The sequence below is a fragment of the Hibiscus syriacus genome, unplaced genomic scaffold (genome assembly GCF_006381635.1).
Source record: "Hibiscus syriacus cultivar Baekdansim isolate YM2019G1 unplaced genomic scaffold, ASM638163v2 tig00111402_pilon, whole genome shotgun sequence".
Taxonomy (NCBI): domain Eukaryota; kingdom Viridiplantae; phylum Streptophyta; class Magnoliopsida; order Malvales; family Malvaceae; genus Hibiscus; species Hibiscus syriacus.
Window position 1 is genome coordinate 4,922,895 of NW_024063082.1, and position 21,117 is coordinate 4,944,011.

Sequence of the window (21,117 nt, forward strand, 5' to 3'; positions counted from 1 at the left end):
ATTTTGGTTTGGTTTTTACTTTTCAGTTTCTTGTTTTAGTCTTGTTATGGACATTGTTCATCTCAAGAAACATGTTTATTTCCCAATTCATTGTTTAGTATCCGATGTTTCTTTTGTTATGACTGGTTTGTTCCTATGTATCGTGGCTTTTTATCCTAGAATTGAGGTTGAAGATACATCAGTTGAAGAACCCTTTTGAATGGAGCTTCTAGTGTTAGTGATGTTGCAGAGTCAGTGCGAAAAAAGTGCCGATACGGTGATGCCGTATTCGAATGCCGAAATTTTCAGATTTCTTACGTATTCTTGGATGGGACCTCTTATTGCTGCTGGAAATAAGAAAATTTTAGACCTTGAGGATGTTCCTCTGCTAGATAGCAGAGACAGTGTCATCGGGGCTTTTCCGATATTTAGAAACCGGCTTGAGGCAGCCAAGAGTGAGGGGAATGGAGTTACCACACTTATTCTGGTAAAGGCATTGTTCTTCTCAGCTTGGAAGGATATTCTTTGGACTGTTCTGTTCATGTTTACATACAATGTGGCTTCATATGTCGGTCCGTACCTCATCGACACATTCCTTCGGTACTTGAATGGGCAACGGGTGTATCACCCCAACCCGTACCCTACCCGGATACGAGTCTGAAGTGTCACATTGACTTTTCAAAATCTTTACTTGAACAAAATAGTTAATAATTTTAAACTTTTGTCTGAATACAACTGATTAATTTGCATAAATTATAATCATATGATTTTACAAAAACCCAATTAGAGCATATCAAATTTAAATCTTTATTTACATGCCAACCACAATTTGTATTACAAATATACATACTATTAATTCTTTTTTTATCTGATCTTCGGTAAGGAGGACTGACTTGTCTTGCTCCTCACAACTCCTTAATCTTCTCGGAACCTACGTGTGAAACACTCACACGCTAAGTCGATTACTTAGTGAGGCATAAACAAACTAACTATATCATATCATAACTAATTCCTCTTATGAACATTTCATGTAATCATGATAAACCATAAAATGCGTCCAAACATAAATATATATATATATATATATATACATACAATTTCCTTTTACCTATTATTATTACTCATGTTTAATATATATTATACTTATTACATTTTGTATATCATATACATACATATTGTTTCACAAAGAAACACACATATCATCATCATATCACATATATCACTTCACACTATAAATATTACAAACAAAACACATAATATCATACAAGGTTATTTTATATCATTTTCTTTATTAGCCCATGTACACATGTGAGGACTATAGATATGTGAGTCTATAGAGGTTGTGCACTAATGCTGTCACCACAGCTCGTATAAATGCACCGAAGTGCCACGTAGAATTGCACCGTAGTGCCGCGTAGAAATGCACCGAAGTGCCATATAAGATGTCCCTAAGGACCACGTAAAAATATTCCTTTAGATCCATATACATATTCCAAGGACCAAGTATGTGTCTCAAAAGACCTCATAGATATTCCAAAGGATACATATATGTCCCGAAGAACCGCGTAGACCCTCGACTCTTGGCATGCCAACTATACCCCTAGCTCTCATGACACATATCATGGGCATTATCTTTTATATCCTTTTTCATATTCATGTAAACATATCACATATTCATATAAACTCGTAGTTTCATGTAAATTCTCATATCATTTCGTATTCATATATCACATGGCATATAACACTTCTCATGTGTTCCTATAAACATGTCATTTCTTGTAAAAATCACGTATATCATGTAATACATATAACTTATACACTTTCTCATATGTTCACATAGGTCACATCATATGAATCATATTTTTTCATGTAGTTTATGTTTTATTCTCTTATATTCACATACATGTAATACATATCAGGCATGGTTACACAACTCGTTTCTATATAACTTGCATATACTTATATTCTTTTTCATATAATCACATAGTTATATAATATTTCATATGATCTCATAGGTCATATCACATAGATACGTATTCAATACTCATAGTCACATATCTTATCTTTTGTTCTAATAAGTTCATATTTATTATTTAACACATAGATTCTTATTGAATATTTTATATCATATTCTTATACCACTAATTCATAATATAGTTTAGGTCAATGTCGCTTAACTTATTTTGCTCTTTCACTTATTCATATAATTTCTTTACACCAATTTCTATAATTTATTACATCATCATGTACTCCTTTTCCTATAATTGATACATTAATGCCATATAATTTATATTTCTAATTCATATAACATCCTCACATGATTTCAAGTACTTTGGTACTATACTTCATATCATATAAAAACCTAACAGTTTTAGGTCATAGTTCATTTAACATATCGACCTCCCTATATTACTTATCTAACATATTCATATACTCATATCATATAATAATTTCACCTGACTATATCTTATGTTCATTTCATGCTTAAATCATATAATATCTAAGTCACCCATATATAGTTTACGCTACATATTCAAATAATCTTATTTGAATCTTATAGGTAATTGCTACTTATCTCATCTCATTTCCCTTTTACCAATTTACATAATTTATTACATTAACCTTTACAATAACATATGACTTATATCACTTATCTCACAATAAATACTAGATTATTCTATTTATTTAATTCAATTTCATATAACTCTTATAATCCTTATCATAGGGATTCTATAGTTTTTTCATTTATAACTCATATATCATATTTCCTATAGTGCTTATCCTATAGGTTCGTATCACCATTATATAGTCATGCACATATACAAATCATGTAATACATATAATCACAAATAGCACATATACTCATCTTACACCCATGATCATGCTCATGATTTCATGCATACTACCATAGAAAATAGACTCATCACGAGTCTTGTTTCCATTCATCATACATCACTAACATGCACTCACCTGGCCTCACTAGTCAATATCAATCTCTTATCTTTCCCCCTAGATCGATCTTATTTATCAATGATTCCGGAACTCGCTAAGCACTGAATCTATATAGTAATGTATTGATACATATCAGTATACTAATTAATATATTCAAAACTACCAATTCTTAGGCTAAAAGAAAACTATTTTCATCTTTTAATAATTGTATGCATCGATGAATTCCTTAACGTGTGCATCGATGTACTACATGTGCATCAGTACACAAATCACCTTCGATATTTATTCGTAAGGGGTGCATCGATGCACTCCTTATGCATCGATGCACTCCTTATGCATCGATGCACTAATTGCATTCGATGTTCATTTATTTGAGAGTGCATCGATGCACATTGAAGATGCATCGATGCACACAACCCAAAAATTCCATTTATGCACGAAAATCACTTATTTTTAGCTCAAATGTTTAATCTATCACCTCCTTTAATCTCCCTAACATACATACACATCCTTAGCCTCACTAATATTCATTTATCCCTTCTTTAACCTCAATATTCTCTCCTTTTTATGAAATTCAAGAATCATACTCGAATTTCAACAAGTTCTAAATTCAATTCTATCACTTCTAACTTCTTAATTAACCCTTTGACAAGTCAAATTTAACTTCAAATTCTACTTATCAAATCTTTTCCAAAATTTCATTTAAAAACTTCTAATCTTTAATATCTCTTAACTTCTTCATCTTATGGTTTTAAGACAAATTAAGCTTTCCTTAAGCTTAATTATCATCCAATGATCAAAACTCAACTTAAATTTCAGCTAATAATCAACTTCTAAGAAATCTTACCTTTGCAAGTTGGAGTTCACGACTGGGAGAAGGAAGAAGAAATTGAAGAAGACTCTGGAGAACTTCTCTCCTTTCCCACGTGCCTATTACCCTTTATAAAGGGAAATAAAAATCTTCCCTGTGAAATGACCATAATACCCTTTATTGTTTTTAAACTTAATTATCAAGTCCAACATCCAAAACTTCCAATTAATCCCTGAACGTTCAATCTTTTCTGAGATTGGTCACTACGTTTTACCAAAATGCTATTTTGGCCATTGACCCGACTTTTGAGATGTTACAAATCTCCCCTCCTTTAAAGAAAATTTGTCATCGAATTTTCAGTATACCCATGATAAGAACATATTTGCTAATGTTCTCATGTTGATTTCTCCACTTTATTGCTTACGCAATTGCAACTAATGATTGCCTTCAATTTCCAAATAACTCAATCCCTTTCGATCTTTTCTCCTTTTTGATTAAACATACATTTTGCAAAATCAAACAATCTTTTCACATCACCTTGCACACTTTTCTTACTTCTATATCAAACTTATCGTCTACTCTTCCATATAACCTTTATCATATATGATCCTTTCAACTCAATCCTTTTTATTATTTACTCCATTATTTCTTTATTTATTCAAAATCGAAACCTTCTTATACACAAATCGTATCATTCCTTTCATGTTCACATATTATTGCCCTATCACCTATACTTATCTCTGTGTATCAATCTTCATTGCATCCTCGTAACTTTGATAACTCAATTTACGTATACAAAACTTTATTCTTTACCATCTCTTATACATGTATTTTCCTTCTTTAAAGTTCCATACAAATATTTTTCTCCTTATCTACATCATAGTTGATTAACTCAACTTTATATTTTCTTCCAATCTTATAACTCGATCACTTTTACTCTGACAGCTAGTCAACAACATCTGTTCAATCTAAGGCACAAGCCCCAGTCAATCAATCATATACATCCTGTAATTTTCGTTGTTCAAACTCCACATTCTGATTTCCTTTATCTTATAAACTGATCACTAATGTATTCATTCTCACACTCTTCTTATCAATCCTTAGCTTTACTCAAATATACAAATCCTTACTTCCTTCATTGCATCACATTACTAGGATCCAAATATACAACTGTATCCAGATCAACGTTATATTTGGTTATCTTAACCTGTCAATATCTTAAAATATTTCCACTCCAATACACTTTTCATCATATAATCTTGTTAGCAACGCCAACTCTTTCCATCTAAAATGCAAACCCTTATTCTATCCACATTCTTGCTTATACACGGTACTATTCCTTTATTTCAAACTCATAAACTCTGGCTTTATATATCTTATACGCTTGCCACTGATACACTTATTCTTGAACTCTTTTACCAATTCTAACCACATCATTAGATCTTTTAACTTTCTTAGGGTGACACTTGTTCACCATATTCTATTGTATCCATAAAATAATAAGAACACTTTACCTCACTTTTACGATTCAAACCTGTGAAAACCTCCTATCACTATTCTAATATGATTTCAACTTTATGAAATCAGTCTTTGATCTTACGAGGCACTTCCTGAGGTGTCCATTCTTCCTCTTGCCTGGCCAGGGCAGGTGAATTGCTATCACAATCAGGTTTACCTCTCACTTCACTTCGAAACTATTCTAATAAGACTTCTACTAAATTATATTAATCTTATTCTATTAACAAGACATTACACTCCTTACACTTATCAGATCAGAAATTATTGACTTGGTATTGGCATGTACACATTTTACAACTCATTTATCTTCGGTTTAAGCCTAAAACCGGCTAAACCTTAGCTCTGATACCATTAAATGTAACACCCCAACCCGTACCCTACCCGGATACGAGTCCGAGGTGTCACATTGACTTTTCAAAACCTTTACTTGAACAAAATAGTGAATAATTTATAAACTTTTTCTGAATACAACTGACTAATTTGCATAAATTATAATCCTATGATTTTACAAAAACCCAATTAGAGCATATCGAATTTAAATCTTTATTTACATGCCAACCACAATTTGTATTACAAAAATACATACTATTAATTCTTTTCTGATCTGATCTTCAGTAAGGAGGATTGATCTGTGTTGCTCCTCACAGCTCCTTAATCTTCTCGGAACCTAGGTGTGAAACACTCACACGCTAAGTTGATAACTTAGTGAGGCATAAACAAACTAACTATATCATATCATAACTAATTCCTCTTATGCACATTTCATGTAATCATGATAAACCATAAAATGCATTCAAACATAAATATATAAATATATATATATATATATATACCATTTCCTTTTACCTATTATTATTATTCTTGTTTAATATATATTATACTTATTACATTTTGTATATCATATACATACATATTGTTTCACAAAGAAACACACATATCATCATCATATCACATATATCACTTCACACTATAAAGATTATAAACAAAGCACATAATATCATACAAGGTTCTTTTATATCATTTTCTTCATTAGACCATGTACACATGTGAGAACTATATATATGTGAGTCTATAGAGGTTGTGCACTAATGATGTCACCACAGCTCGATAAATGCACCGAAGTGCCACGTAGAATTACACCATAGTGCCGCATAGAAATACACCGAAGTGCCATATAAGATGTCCCTAAGGACCACGTAGAAAAATTCCTTTAGATCCATATACATATTCCAAGGACCAAGTATGTGTCTCAAAAGACCTCATAGATGTTCTAAATGATACATATATGTCCCGAATGACCGCGTAGACCCTCGACTCTTGGCATGCCAACTATACCCCTAGCTCTCATGACACATATCATGTGCATTATCTTTTATATCCTTTTTCATATTCATGTAAACATATCACATATTCATATAAACTCGTAGCTTCATGTAAATTCTCATATCATTTCGTATTCATATATCACATGGCATATAAAACTTCTCATGTGTTCCTATAAACATGTCATTTATTGTAAAAATCACGTATATCATGTAATACATATAAATTATACACTTTCTCATATATTCACCTAGGTCACATCATATGAATCATATCTTTTCATATTATATCATATTTTTATACCACTAATTCATAATATAGTTTAGGTCAATGTCGCTTAACTTATTTTGCTCTTTCACTTATTCATATAATTTCATTACACCAATTTCTATAATTTATTACAACATCATGTACTCCTTTTCCTATAATTGATACATTAATGCCATATAATTTATATTTCTAATTCATATAACATCTTCACATGATTTCAAGTACTTTGGTACTATACTTCATATCATATAAAAACCTAACAGTTTTAGGTCATAGTTCATTTAACATATCGACCTCCCTATATTACTTATATAACATATTCATATATTCATATCACATAATAATTTTACCTGACTATATCTTATGTTCATTTCATTTAAATCGTATAATATCTAAGTCACCCATATATAGTTTACGCTACATATTCAAATAATCTTATTTGAATCTTATAGGTAATTTCTACTTATATCATCTCATTTCCCTTTTACAAATTTACATGATTTATTACACTAACTTTTACAATAACATATGACTTATATCACTTATCTCACAATATTTAAATACTAGATTATTCTATTTATTTAATTCAATTTCATATAACTCTTATAATATTTATCATAGGGATTCTATAGTTTTTCATTTATAACTCATATATCATAGTTCCTATAGTGTTTATCCTATAGGTTTGTATCACCATTATATAGTCATGCACATATACAAATCATGTAATACATATAATCACAAATAACACATATACTCATCTTAAACCCATGATCATGCTCATGATTTCATGCATACTACCATAGAAAATAGACTCATCACAAGTCTTGTTTCCATTCATCATACATAACTAACATGCACTCACCTGGCCTCACTAGTCAATATCAATCTCTTATCTTTCCCCCTGAATCGATCTTATTTATCAATGATTCTGGAACTCGCTAAGCTCTGAATCTATATAGTAATGTATTGATACATATCAGTATACTAATTAATATATTCAAAACTATCAATTCTTAGACTAAAAGAAAACTATTTTCATCTTTTAATAAAGGTATGCATCGATGCATTCTACAGTGTATCGATGCATTCCTTAACCTGTGCATCGATGCACTACCTGTGCATCGGTACACAAATCACCTTCGATATTTCTTCTTAAGGGGTTCTATAGTTTCATGTATAACTCTTATAATCCTTATCATAGGGATTCTATAGTTTCTCATTTATAACTCATATATCATAGTTCCTATAGTGCTTAACCTATAGGTTCGTATCACCATTATATAGTCATGCACGTATACAAATCATGTAATACATATAATCACAAATAGCACATATACTCATCTTACACCCATGATCATGCTCATGATTTCATGTATACTACCATAGAAAATAGACTCATCACGAGTCTTGTTTCCATTCATCATTCACCACTAACATGCACTCACCTGACCTCACTAGTCAATACCAATCTCTTATCTTTCCCCCTGGATCGATTTTATTTATCAATGATTCCGGAACTCGCTAAGCTCTGAATCTACATAGTAATGTATTGATACATATCAATATACTAATTAATATATTCAAAACTATCAATTCTTAGGCTAAAAGAAAACTATTTTCATCTTTTAATAAAGGTATGCATTGATGCATTCTACAGTGTATCGATGCATTCCTTAACGTGTGTATCGATGCACTACCTGTGCATCGGTACACAAATCAACTTCGATATTTATTCTTAAGGGGTTACATCGATGCACTCCTTATGCATCGATGCACTAATTGCATTCGATGTTCATTTATTTGAGAGTGCATCGATGCACATTGAAGATGCATCGATGCAAACAACCCAGAAATTCCATTTATGTACGAAAATCACTTCTTTTTAGCTCAAATGTTTCATCTATAACCTCCTTTAATCTCCCTAACATACATACACATCCTTAGCCTCACTAATATTCATTTATTCATTCTTTAACCTCAATATTCTCTCCTCTTTATGAAATTCAAGAATCATACTCGAATTTCAACATGTTCTAAATTCAATTCTATCACTTCTAACTTCTTAATTAACCCTTTGACAAGTCAAATTTAACTTCAAATTCTACTTATCAACTCTTTTCCAAAATTTCATTTAAAAACTTCTAATCTTTAATCTCTCTTAACTTCTTCATCTTATGGTTTTAAGATAAATTAAGCTTTCCTTAAGCTTAATTATTATCAAATGATCAAAACCCAACTTAAATTTCAGTTAATAATCAACTTCTAAGAAATCTTTCCTTTGCAAGTTGGAGTTTACGACTGGGAGAAGGAAGAAGAAACTGAAGAAGACTCCGGAGAACTTCTCTCCTTTCCCATATGCCTATTACCCTTTATAAAGGGAAATAAAAATATTCCCTATGAAATGGCCATAATACCCTTTATTATTTTCAAATCTAATTATCAAGTCCAACATCTAAAACTTCCAATTAATTTCTGAACTCTCAATCTTTTTTGAGATTTGTCACTACGTTTTACCAAAATATTATTTTGGTCATTGACCCGACTTTTGGGATGTTATAACGGGAGTTCGAAAATGTAGTGTATCTTCTGGTTACTGCATTCTTTGTTACAAAACTCATAGAGTGTATAACTAATACGTTTTTCGGTTTTTAAGTTACACCAAATTAGTATTAGGTGGAAAACAGTGCTGATTGCAATGATTTATAACAACGGTCTAACTCTTTCATGCCCGTCAAAGCAGAGCCAGACCAGCGGGGAGATCATCAATTATGTCTCGGTCGATGCCGAGAGGATGGGCAGATTTTGTTATTACATGCACAATCCATGGATGTTGGCTTTGCAAGTTGTTTTGGCCTTGTTGGTCTTGTACAAAAGATTTGGACTAGCAGTCATTGCAGCTTTTATCATAATAGTACTTGTTATGTTGGCTAACATTCCTTTGGGGAGGATGGAAGAGAACTTTCAGAAGAAATTGATGAAATCGAAAGATGAAAGAATGAAGGCCACATCTGAAGTTTTGAGGAACATAAGAATTCTCAAACTTCAGGGGTGGGAATGCAGTTTCTGTCGAAGATTATCGGGCTAAGGAATGATGGTTAAAATTATTTGCTTATACTAATACTATGTCAATCATTGTTTTCTGGGTTGCACCTTCATTTGTTTCTTTAGCCACTTTCGGTGCTTGTATATATTTAGGTATCCCACTCAAGTCCGGGAAGATATTATCTTCACTTGCAACGTTCAGGATTCTTCAAGAACCAATTTACAACCTTCCTGATTTGATCTCAACAATAGTTCAGACAAAGGTGTCTCTTGATCGAATCGCATCCTTCCTTCAGCTCGATGACTTGCAGCCTGATCTTATGGAGAAGCTTCCAAGAGGTAGCTAGGATGTAGCAATCGTGATCATTGATGGGAATTTCTCATGGGACTTGTCTCCTCACACTCCAACAATTCAAGACATAAACTTGAAAGTTCTCTATGGTATGAGGGTTTCTGTTTGTGGTACGGTTGGCTCCGGCAAGTCGAGTCTACTTTCCTTCATTTTGGGGGAATTACCGAAGATATCCAGAACACTTAAGTTGTGTGGTACAAAAGCCTATGTTCCTCAGTCGCCTTGGATACAAAGTTGCAAGATTGAAAACAACATATTGTTCGAACACAGAGATGGAAAGGGAGAGATACAAACAAGTGTTCGAAGCTTGTAACCTTAACAAGGATCTCAAAGTCCTCTCATTCGGTGATCAGACAGTTATAGATGAGAGAGGAATCAATTTAAGTGGCGGACAGAAGCAAATAATACTGATTGCTCGTGCTCTATTCCAGGACACGAATATATATCTTCTTGATGATCCTTTTAGTACTGTGGATGCTCACATAGGATCCCGTTTATTTCAGGTAAAATCAATTGATATTTCTGCCTTTTGATGGTGCATTGCCTAATCATATATGTTTTGGAATGGCAGGAAGTTTTACTTGGAATTATGAGTTCAAAAATAGTGATTTATGTCACTCGTCAAGTTGAATTTCTACCAGCTGCTGATCTAATCCTGGTAAGCTATTTACCCTATGCTTCACAATCATGAAACACAATGTAGTTACAAAGTTCAGCTTCTACTTGTTTTAATAAGTGATGAAAAATGGGAGGATTACACAAGCCGAAAAGTATAACGATATTCTCGCTTTGGGGTCGAATTTTATGGAACTGGTGGGTGCACATGAGAAAGCTTTGTCCGTCCTTGATGCCTATGAGGCAAGATCTATTTCTGAAAAGTGTGGTAGTAAAGCAGAGGGTTGGGGGGAACCGTAATTCGGGAAATGCATAAAGAAAGAAATGAAGGTTCTAAGGATGACGACATAGACGATGTGCCAAAAGGACAGCTTGTTGAAGAAGAACGAGAGAAATGAAAAGTGGGGTTTTCGGTCTACTGTAAGTATATCACAATAACATATGGAGGTGTTCTTATACCTTTTATATTGATGGCACAAATTGTCTTTCAGGTTTTTCAAATCGGTTGCAATTACTGGATGGCTTGGGCATCTCCGGTGTCTACCGATGCCGAACATCCGGTCAGGAACCTTACACTAATACTTGTCTATTTAGCTTTGGCCATTGCAAGTGCTTTTACTTTCCTTTTCAGATCCATCCTAGTTAAAATAGCTGGATATAAACTGCCACTCTTCTATTAAAAAAGATGCATTCATGCATTTTCCGTGCTCCTATGTCGTTCTTCGATTCAACACCTAGTGGAAGAATCCTGAACAGAGTTAGTATCTGGTGTTTTTAGTCTGGATTTCATGTATTTCATTCATGTTCTGTTTTTAACATGTCTCCCTTGGTTCTATCAGGCTTCAACAGATCAAAGTGCTGTGGATTTGAACATCCCGAATCAGGTTACGAGTTTTTCCTTCTCAGTTATCCGACTCCTTGGAATCATTGCTATCGTGTCTCTGGTTGCTTGGCAGATCCTTATCATTTTTGTACCTATGACCGCTACCTACATTTGGTATCAGGTAAATCTTGTTCTACCATGTTGAATATCAAATTGTGGATATCGAATTCTCATGAACTTGTAATCTTGCAGCAATATTACATATCGTTTGCTCGAGAACTTTCAATGTTGGTTGGAGTATGCAGAGCTCCAATAATATGGAATTTTTTCGAAATAATTTTGGGGGCAACGACTATCAGGAGCTTCAATCAAGAATCAAGGTTCCAGCAGACGAACATGATACTAATGGATGTGATTTCTCGCCGGAGATTTCATGCTACCGCTGAAGTGGAATGGTTGTGCTTCTGCCTCGACACGTTGTCTTCGATTACTTTTGCCTTCTATTTGTTCTTTTTGGTATCTATGGGAATTATTGATCCAGTAAGTGATTGCAGGTCGGCATCTTCATTTTAGTTCATTGTAATGTAAAAATGGTTGAATACATTTTTCCTTCGTTTTTAGGCATTGCTGGTTTAGCTGTGACGTACGGGCTCATTCTAAATATGTTACAAGCTATGTTAGTATGAAATATTTGCAGTGTGGATAATAAAATTATATCTATCGAGAGAATTCTTCAGTACAACAGCATCCCTAGAGAGCCCTCCCTTGCGATCGAAACTAATAGCCCCGACCGATCTTCGCCGTTTCGTGGAGAAGTCCGTATTTATGATCTGCAGGTACTGCAGTTGTACAATGGTTATGACTAGTTTTAATGCATTAGTTTCGGAAATTTATGATGATGGTCGATGTAGATGCTGTACACCCCGCACATGCCGTGTTACGAGGGTTGACATGCACATTTCCCTGAGGGTTGAAAACCGGCATTGTAGGTAGAGCAGGGAGTGGCAAGACAACTCTCATACAAACACTTTTCCGGATTGTTGAGCCTGCAGCAGGCCTGATTATAATCGATGGTGTTGATATCTCATCCATCAGACTGTATGATTTGCGGTTACTACTCAACATCATTCCTCAGGATCCTACCATTTTTGAAGGGACTGTACGGAGTAATTTGGACCCTCTCGAAGAGTACACAGATGAACAGATATGGGAGGTGAGTTCATTTTATGTTTTATCCATACCGTTTCTTTTATAGCGAAATGCGACATCAGTATTCGAATTCTGTAGGCATTGGATAAGTGCCAACTTGGGGGTGAAATTAGAAAGAAGGAAGGCAATATCGAGTCTTCAGGCACAATATTCAGTAATATAACATACAATTTTAGCAAAGTTTATGTTATTTATGGCATTGCTCCTGCAGTTGGTGAAAACTGAGAGAATTGGAGTATGGGACAAAGGCAGCTGGTGTGTCTTGGGCGTGTTCTGCTCAAGAAAAGTAAGATCTTAGTACTCGATGAAGCTACCGTGTCAGTCGATACGGCTACTGATAACCTGATTCAGACAACCTTAAAGGAGCACTTCTCCGACTGTACGGTTATAATAATCGCCCATCGAATAACTTCCGTTCTCGATAGCGATATGGTTCTGCTTGTAAATCAGGGTCAGTGTTGCAGTAATGATTTGCTTGTAAAAAAAAACTCTTTGAAGTTCATTGTATTAAGATGTTATTATTTCAATGGTTGCAGGATTTATTGAAGAATATGATTCTCGCGCTAGCTTACTAGAAAACAAGTCTTCATCATTCCCACAACTTGTAGCAGAGTACACAATAAACCTACCGAGTTCACTAATTCTTTTAAATTGTTCCGAAACCACAACGTATCACTGTTAAAATATGTTTTATTTAAATTTAAGTAAAATTATCATTTATTATTAATTATTAATTCCCAAATTGAATTCGGGGAAAGAATCTTCTACAAGATCAGTCACAGCAACATCATCATGGAAAATATAATTTTGAAGAAAAAATAATTAGTTGACTAAAATGGAACTACAATAATTATTAAGTGACTAAATTCGAATTTACCCTAGAAAAATATGTTGGACACTACTTGCCTCTTATATGATAATCAGTAAAAATCTCTATAGTTATGGTCCATGGCCCATACTTCCAAAATTAGAAAGAAATCAAATCTCAATTTTTATATATAAACTGAAGGCCCAGTTTGTAACTTATCTAGACCCTTCCATTTATAAGCTCAATTACAATTTTACCCCTCTTTGCGTGCCAGAAAAATAGGTTTTAGCTCAAAGCCATAAACCCTGATTCACATCCCATAATCCCCGGTAAAATCCTCCCTGATGGCTTTGAGAGCGGTGGCGACGATGGCGATGGCTGCCCGGGTGTCTCCAAGGGGGTCTATACGACATTTCTCGATAGCTTCACCTAATTCCTTCATGCCGCCGCCTATTGCGGCGATGGGGAACGGTGAAGGAACCCCTGGTCGAGAGCAAGCTCCTCCTAGCACTAACCTCTTTGTCTCCGGCACGAATCTTTTTTCCCATCTATACCCATCATAACTTTTAGTTTCTCAAGTGTTCCTTTATGTTTTTTATTGGTATTGCTGCTATGTTGGTTCATTAGCTTAGTTGCTGGGAAACTGTGGGAATATGGAAAAAAAGTTGCTACTTTTAATGGGTTTGATTTAATTGCTCTCGTTCTTTTTTGGGTTGTCGGAAAATTTGGGTCTTTTTGCTATGGTCGATTAACTGGTCATAAATGAAAGCACTGATGGATTGATATTTACTACCTCTAATTCATTTAAAGAGTTGGAAGGAAAATAAGATATTTATTTGCAGTTTCTGATTTGGTATTAGGCACCTCTTTCGTGGTGTGAAGCAAAAATGAGAACTTTATTTTAAGAAACATGAATTTCATATGTAAATTGAAGTGCATAATTCCAAGTTGTGAGCAGCAAAAGCGAAAGTGCAACTATCGTGCTGGTTGCATAAGAAGAAAAGAAGGGATAGAGGATTTCACACTTTCATGGCCACTAAGGGGGTTTCTATTGAATTATTTGAGCTGATTTAGTTGTCGCAGACTTAGTACTCGGGTGCAGTAAGCTTAAGGGTCGAAATAATTAGAGAGTAGGACAGCCCGGGTGTTCATTTGATAAAAGCTCATGTAATCAATTTGTGAAGTTCAAGTGAAAAATGAGAGTTGAATTCTTGTAAGCTAAAAAAACTGTTAAAACCTTTTCCAGCTGAAGAAAGTATCTATTAGTCTGAGTGTATTTCATGATCCTTTTAGCTTTAATACTAAATGCCTTTTTGTTTGTCCGGAAATATGTAACATGCAGAGTTCCCTTCTTGTGTTGGTTCTCATCATCCATTTTGTCCAACTGACTAAACCGTAATTAAGTTCGTTTAGCCATCCTTAAGTTTTTGTGTTCTGATAGGGATACCATTGAAGCATATGCCATCAATCTAGAATTGATTTAGCATTAATACTTTAGGCCTTAAAGCTGTACTTTCCTGATATTGATCTATGCTAGTAATTGGATTTGTGTAAACTTCTTCAGTTATATATATGTTGACTAGAGTCATTTGTTTACTTTCCTTGGTTCATTTTACGATATCATTTATATTTTTGGATTTGTTTTTAGGTCTTAACAAGCGCACTACTACAGAGAAGCTTCGGGAAGCCTTTTCTCCCTTTGGACGAGTAATTGATGGTTTGTGGCTGCTTATAAATAATTGAAAATCGTCTTTTGGATGTTATTAACCATCGCTTTTTCTCGCTTTTTTTTTTGTGTTGTTGGGGGGGGGGGCGTTAATGTTACAGCTAGAGTGGTGACTGATCGGGTATCCGGATATTCCAAGGGATTTGGTTTTGTAAGATATGCCACCATTGAAGAGGCTGAGAAAGGAAGAGTGGGAATGGATGGCAAGGTGAGCTACCTTCTAGTTCTTTAATTTACGTTGCCGTGAGGTAATTTTAAGTGTTCATTCATCCATTCCATGGCTCTTTGTAGTGATTTGAAGTGTTAAGACTATATTACGAATTTACAATTGCAAGGTTGTAATGGTTATTCTGTTGAGAACTGTACCCTTATTTCAAATATGTTAAATTCTTCTACAGAACTCTGTCAGGATACATCCTTGTATTCATTTACTTTTAAAGCACTATAGTTTATTGCAGAAAGTAAATTATCCTATTCTCTCTACCTCCTTACACTGATTCTTTTTTTTTTTTTTTTGCAGTTCCTGGACGGTTGGGTTATATTTGCCGAGTATGCAAGACCTCGGCCAGAACGCACTCCGTGACAGAACAACATGACTAATTCAAATACCTATAACTCATAGGACTTGAATGACTCAAATAATTCTGCAACATGCATTCTCATTCTTTCGGGTTTAGACACCTATTATGTGCTTCTAGAAAAAGGAAATTAAGTACGAAGTTGTCATGTTAGACTTGAACTTGCTATAATGTGATGAACTGAGATATATTATTCATGAATATTCTGAAAATCAAATCCTTTGAATTAGATAAGTTTTCATGTCTTTTTTGAGTATCCATTGCATTATGTTGTTATTTCAGACTTTGAATTGCTATATGAGTTCATTGGTGGATTTGTTTGCTTAGTTGCTAATCACTATAGTTCCAGATTAAATATTGATATTTATAAGAAATATAGATGGTAAAGAGATATCTGGGCTCCTTTTGAGCCCCTATCAAACCCTAATCTAAAACTGCAAACAGAACTGTTATTTTGAATGCAAACATTTCCCCTGCATTAAGTAGGACACTTGGGTGAAGATTGTTTCTAGGTTGACGACATTCAAGCTAGGGCCATAGTACACAACCGAGCAAGTGAAGTTGATTGTGATCTCTAGGAATAGTCGAATACTGCTCTGATCGGATTACAATGACGATGGAGCCATTTCCCTCCTTTTAACAACTCCGGTTATCGTTTGAAGTATCAGTAACTTTGTCGTCATCTGCTGCTAGGATTGTCCCTTTAGGGAGATTATTTCCATTAGACTTGGCCATAGCTTGCATGATTTCATCGCAAGGACTCAAAAATGAACGGAATAAGGAGGAGAAAAAGGGATAGAGGAGGCAACATACAGAGCACGCCGTGTAGTAAAAAAGTAATCAATGATGCAATGCCTTGCAAATTCTGGAATACAATAAATTCTCTTCATCCAATAAGTTTTGGAAATTAAGGAATTGTTTTATTCAAGCAGTCCAAATAATGAGAAGAAAGGGCCAAGGCAAATTTGATACGCTAAAAGTAAGGTGCATGCATGCGTTTCGGCTATTAATAAGATGGGTATATTTTCTAAACAGCCCATAAATTATTTTTACTTGATGTTTTTAATATCTCACTTTGAGATGTTTATGAATTAAATTGGACCCACTATATGTAGAATATTACCAAAGAATTTTATTGCAATACAAGGAGGCAAAGTACAAATAGTTTTGACTTCGTTATTTTATATAAAAGAATGAAAATCAGGAAAAAAAAGTGATGAACTCATACTTTTCCTTTTTAGTTAAATACAAATTTCATTAATTTTATTTCTTAGACGCCAACTTTTCGATGTTCAAAGCACGATTGGGTCGATAAGCAAAGAAGTGATCCCGCCTTTAGCAGCTTTCCCGACGTGCGTGTAACCATCGCCTTCTCTGTAAAGCACATCCATAACCCTGGCAAGGTTGAGGCTCCGGCAAAGAACCGGTGTCGGCATTTCTGTTGGTTTCAACAACTCTTCGTTGACGTCTTTCCATGAACTCTCTATGTGTTTGTTGAATTCATCGTATGCTTCTTGCGCTGTCACTCCGTATTGTTCCATGTAACACTCGATGGCTGAACAATCATCTTCTCTCCTATGCTTGAACTGCACCCATACATATGAAACATTACGATTGATTTAGCAGATGCAGACCCCAAATGTCACTGTTTTGGATTTTTGGAATATGAAGCATACCTTGTGTTCAGCTATGTCGTCCATGAACCTGCAAATGATGGTGGAAGCTTTGATGATCTTAGGGTCATTGGCGGCCCATTCGAAGGTCTTGCGGGTTATGACATCTCCCATGCCGACAAACGCCGTGATAGCAAGCATGGCATAGCCGGATGTCGGCAATGCATTATCCCTAAACTCCTCGAACGTTGGTTTGTAGTTCTGGTGTGTCCATTTGGCCTCTAGAAGGTAAGCTTGAGCGAGGCGTATCATCTGAGGAATCAAGATTCGGTAAATTAGTATTCAACATTTCAGATTTTATATGGTCACGATTAATGCAAATCTGATCATCTACATACTGCTTTTCTGGCATACTCGACGCGGTATTGTCTCCCTTGATCCGTCAATAGTTGTTGCATTTCTTCATAAACATCTAGCAGTGCCTCAAAACTTATTTTCATGTAATCTGGGAGTTGATCCATGCATTTAAGATCCCACCTGGAACACACAATTTCATCGTTAATTTCAAATCCAAGGCTTTAGTTGGGATTCGAATTTGGCAAAATGAATGTTAATTTATAGTGCAAGAAATCTAACCTTTCAATGGCATCTGTATAGGGAATGAGTTCATCATATGTAGCAAATGAATCGTATGTATCATCAACAATAGAAGCCATGGCAATGACTTTCGTCAAAAACTTTCTCCCAAGAGAGTACTGAGGTTCGAAGTAGACTCCCATAATCCAAAAGTAACCTTCAACCACTCTGTCTCTTGCAAATGGAAGTTTTCTCGTAAAGTCTAAATCTTTCCACCACCTAAAAACAATCATTAAAAATAGAGCTTAATTCGTTCGTAAGAGAAAGAAAAGAAAATGTAAACAACAATGGTGTGATTGTTGAAACCCTTACCTACAGATCTCACTTAGCTCTTTCCTATGCAGAAGTTGCAACATGTTGAAATCAATCTTTGCAAACTGAAGCAGTTGTTTGTTATGGGATTTGATATCTTCGTATATCGAAATGAATTTTCGAGCCTCCACCCTCGGCAACCCCCTTCGGATCGACTGCTTTAAGGCATGGTCGACCTGTTCCGACAAAGGATGGTCTAAAGTTGGTAATGCAAGTGTAAGGTGAGCGGTGGTGAAAGAAATGGCTTCATCAAGTATGTCTTCCCCATGGATCCTCATATACGAAGCTTCGTAAAGCTCCAACAATCCTCGCACATCACCCCTCAATGATGCCTTGAAATTCCCTTCCTCATCCTTCAACTTGTTGAATGCGTCTGCTCAATCACACAAACTCATCATCAAACACTAAAGAATGTAGAGTTCTATAATCTTAAATCATAAAAGTTTAAGGGCTTAATTACCGCAGGAAACATGGAAGCCGTGCTCTCTAAGTAAACGGAACCGAAGAGCAGTGATGTAGAGATCATTGTCAACTTCCTTGCTGTCGACGGCATGGTAAATTTTCTCCAGTTCATCTTCAATCTCTTTCTCAAAATGATAGCTCACACCCAATCTTTGAACTGCATCAATGAAGGGTAACTTTTGGTTTGAATCATTAATGGGTTCCACAATCATCTTCCTCACCTCTTCTTTCAATTCTTCGTATTGTAATTCAGTTGTAGCATCAATATCCTGCTCAAGTACGAAATATAAAAATCTATTACATCTCTGAAATAAAATCTAATAAAACAATAACAAAAGTTTGTAAAGAAAAAATTAATAGGTTACCGTGTTAGGACATTGGATGAACATATCACCCCAAATGCCGGGGTGAAAATCGGCCTTGGGCCGATTTTCATTGTCCAACGGAATGACGGAAGCAGGAAGTTGGGAAACTTGTGTTGAAGCCATTTTCAAAGATGTATTGAAGGAAATGAGTATGCCTTAGCCTACTCTTTAAAGGTTAGAAAGAGAGATGAGCAATGAGAGTACGTATGCAATTGTTGAATGTATTTATAGATATAAGATTGCTCATTCTTGTCAAAAAAGACTACCTAAATTGAAGAACATTTTACTATATTTGAAGTAAAAAAACATGCAAATATACCCAGAAAGTCGTTGTTTTCTAATTTCTCTTGTTCAAAGTTGGTGCCTCAGAAACAATATTTTTAAAATATGTAGGATCGTGGGACAGAGTATATATAATATATTATATTTAGTTTGACACAATTTGAGTCCCGAATAGATTGCATAGCAGTCTTTATCATTAATCTTGCTGATGTACTTTAGTAATTTGTTGAATTTTCTCGGGAAACAAACAATGCAACTAGGTGAAGCATTTCGAATCTATAAATGATTCCAACCTTTTCTTTTTAACTCTTTCTGGATATCATTTAATAGTTACACATAAAAATGACGCCACAATAATTTAGTGACAGTCAAACTTTGGCTCAAATTATTCATCTGATTTCAAACATGACCAACTCTACACCAATTTGTACAATATTGAAAATGTTTAACAGTACACAATGAAATGGATATGAATTCAATCTAATTTATATTTAAAAACATTTGTAACATAAAATGATGTATTTAATGAATTTAATTCAACTAAAAGATAATTTAAATAATTAATTTTATGAATCTATCAAAATTATTTGGATTTAAATTAAATATAATATATTTTAAAAATTATTTTAATAAAAGATTATTGCAGCATTGAAATGGAATATTGTAGTTGCCATCACTACTGGTTGGTACTTGTTTAGATATTTTTATAAGAGTTTGATTATATTAATTTTAGATTGTATTCGATTTATAAGTCAATTTTGGTATTCGATCAATATAAATTCTTTTATTTTTGAATAGTTTAGGGTAATTATAAAGTAGTATCTATTCAGAATTTACATATTAACGTATTTTAAAATAGAACATTATTGTTGTGTTAAATTCAAATTATTAAAATTTATATAATTTTTTGTTTAAGATATTTTCGGATATGAATTAAATTCAACACAAATTAACTAAAATTCATCTCATTTTATATTGTCAGACATTTTGTACAAAATTAGGGTAGAGTTTATATTTAAAAAAATGAATACCATGAATTAATTATGTTCGAGTCAAAATTGACTGTCACCAAATTTGAGTGACGCCGTCTTCCACAGGGGGTATATCTTTTGCTTTACTTCACCAACTTTTCATTGTTTGTTCCCCGAGAAAATTCAACAAATTACTAAAGTACAACAGCAATATTAGTCATAAAGACTGCTAAGTATTCTACTCAAGACTCAAATTGTGTCAAACTAAATATAATATATTATATATACTCTTTCCCACGATCCTACATATTTTAAAATAATGTTTTGGAGGCACCAATTTTGAAAAAGAGAATGAAAATCAAGGACTTTTCTGTGTATATTTGCATGTTTTCTACTTCAAATATGGTAAAATGATCTTCAATTTAGGTAGTCTTTTTTGACATAATTGAGCAATCTTATATCTATAA

General features: G+C 34.2%; 2 protein-coding genes and 1 pseudogene across 2 annotated transcripts; 2 read left to right on the forward strand and 1 right to left on the reverse strand.

Annotated features, from left to right (window-relative positions):
• The first annotated feature begins 259 nt into the window (after nt 1–259).
• On the forward strand, nt 260–13,579 carry LOC120161425 (annotated as a pseudogene).
• Nucleotides 13,580–13,957: 378 nt separating this feature from the next.
• On the forward strand, nt 13,958–16,243 carry LOC120161846 (organelle RRM domain-containing protein 2, mitochondrial-like). The gene is made up of 4 exons (XM_039172054.1): nt 13,958–14,233; nt 15,354–15,422; nt 15,533–15,639; nt 15,952–16,243. The coding sequence occupies exons 1-4, from the start codon at nt 14,050–14,052 to the stop codon at nt 16,012–16,014; spliced, it is 423 nt and encodes a 140-aa protein (XP_039027985.1). The 5' UTR covers nt 13,958–14,049; the 3' UTR covers nt 16,015–16,243.
• A 1,043-nt stretch (nt 16,244–17,286) lies between these two features.
• Nucleotides 17,287–19,541, reverse strand: LOC120161630 ((+)-delta-cadinene synthase isozyme A-like). The gene is made up of 7 exons (XM_039171848.1): nt 19,398–19,541; nt 19,031–19,301; nt 18,571–18,943; nt 18,259–18,477; nt 18,021–18,159; nt 17,686–17,934; nt 17,287–17,595 (listed from the first exon to the last, which is right to left on the reverse strand). Exons 1-7 carry the CDS (start codon nt 19,518–19,520, stop codon nt 17,302–17,304), a joined length of 1,668 nt encoding a protein of 555 aa, XP_039027779.1. The 5' UTR covers nt 19,521–19,541; the 3' UTR covers nt 17,287–17,301.
• Nucleotides 19,542–21,117: the final 1,576 nt, after the last annotated feature.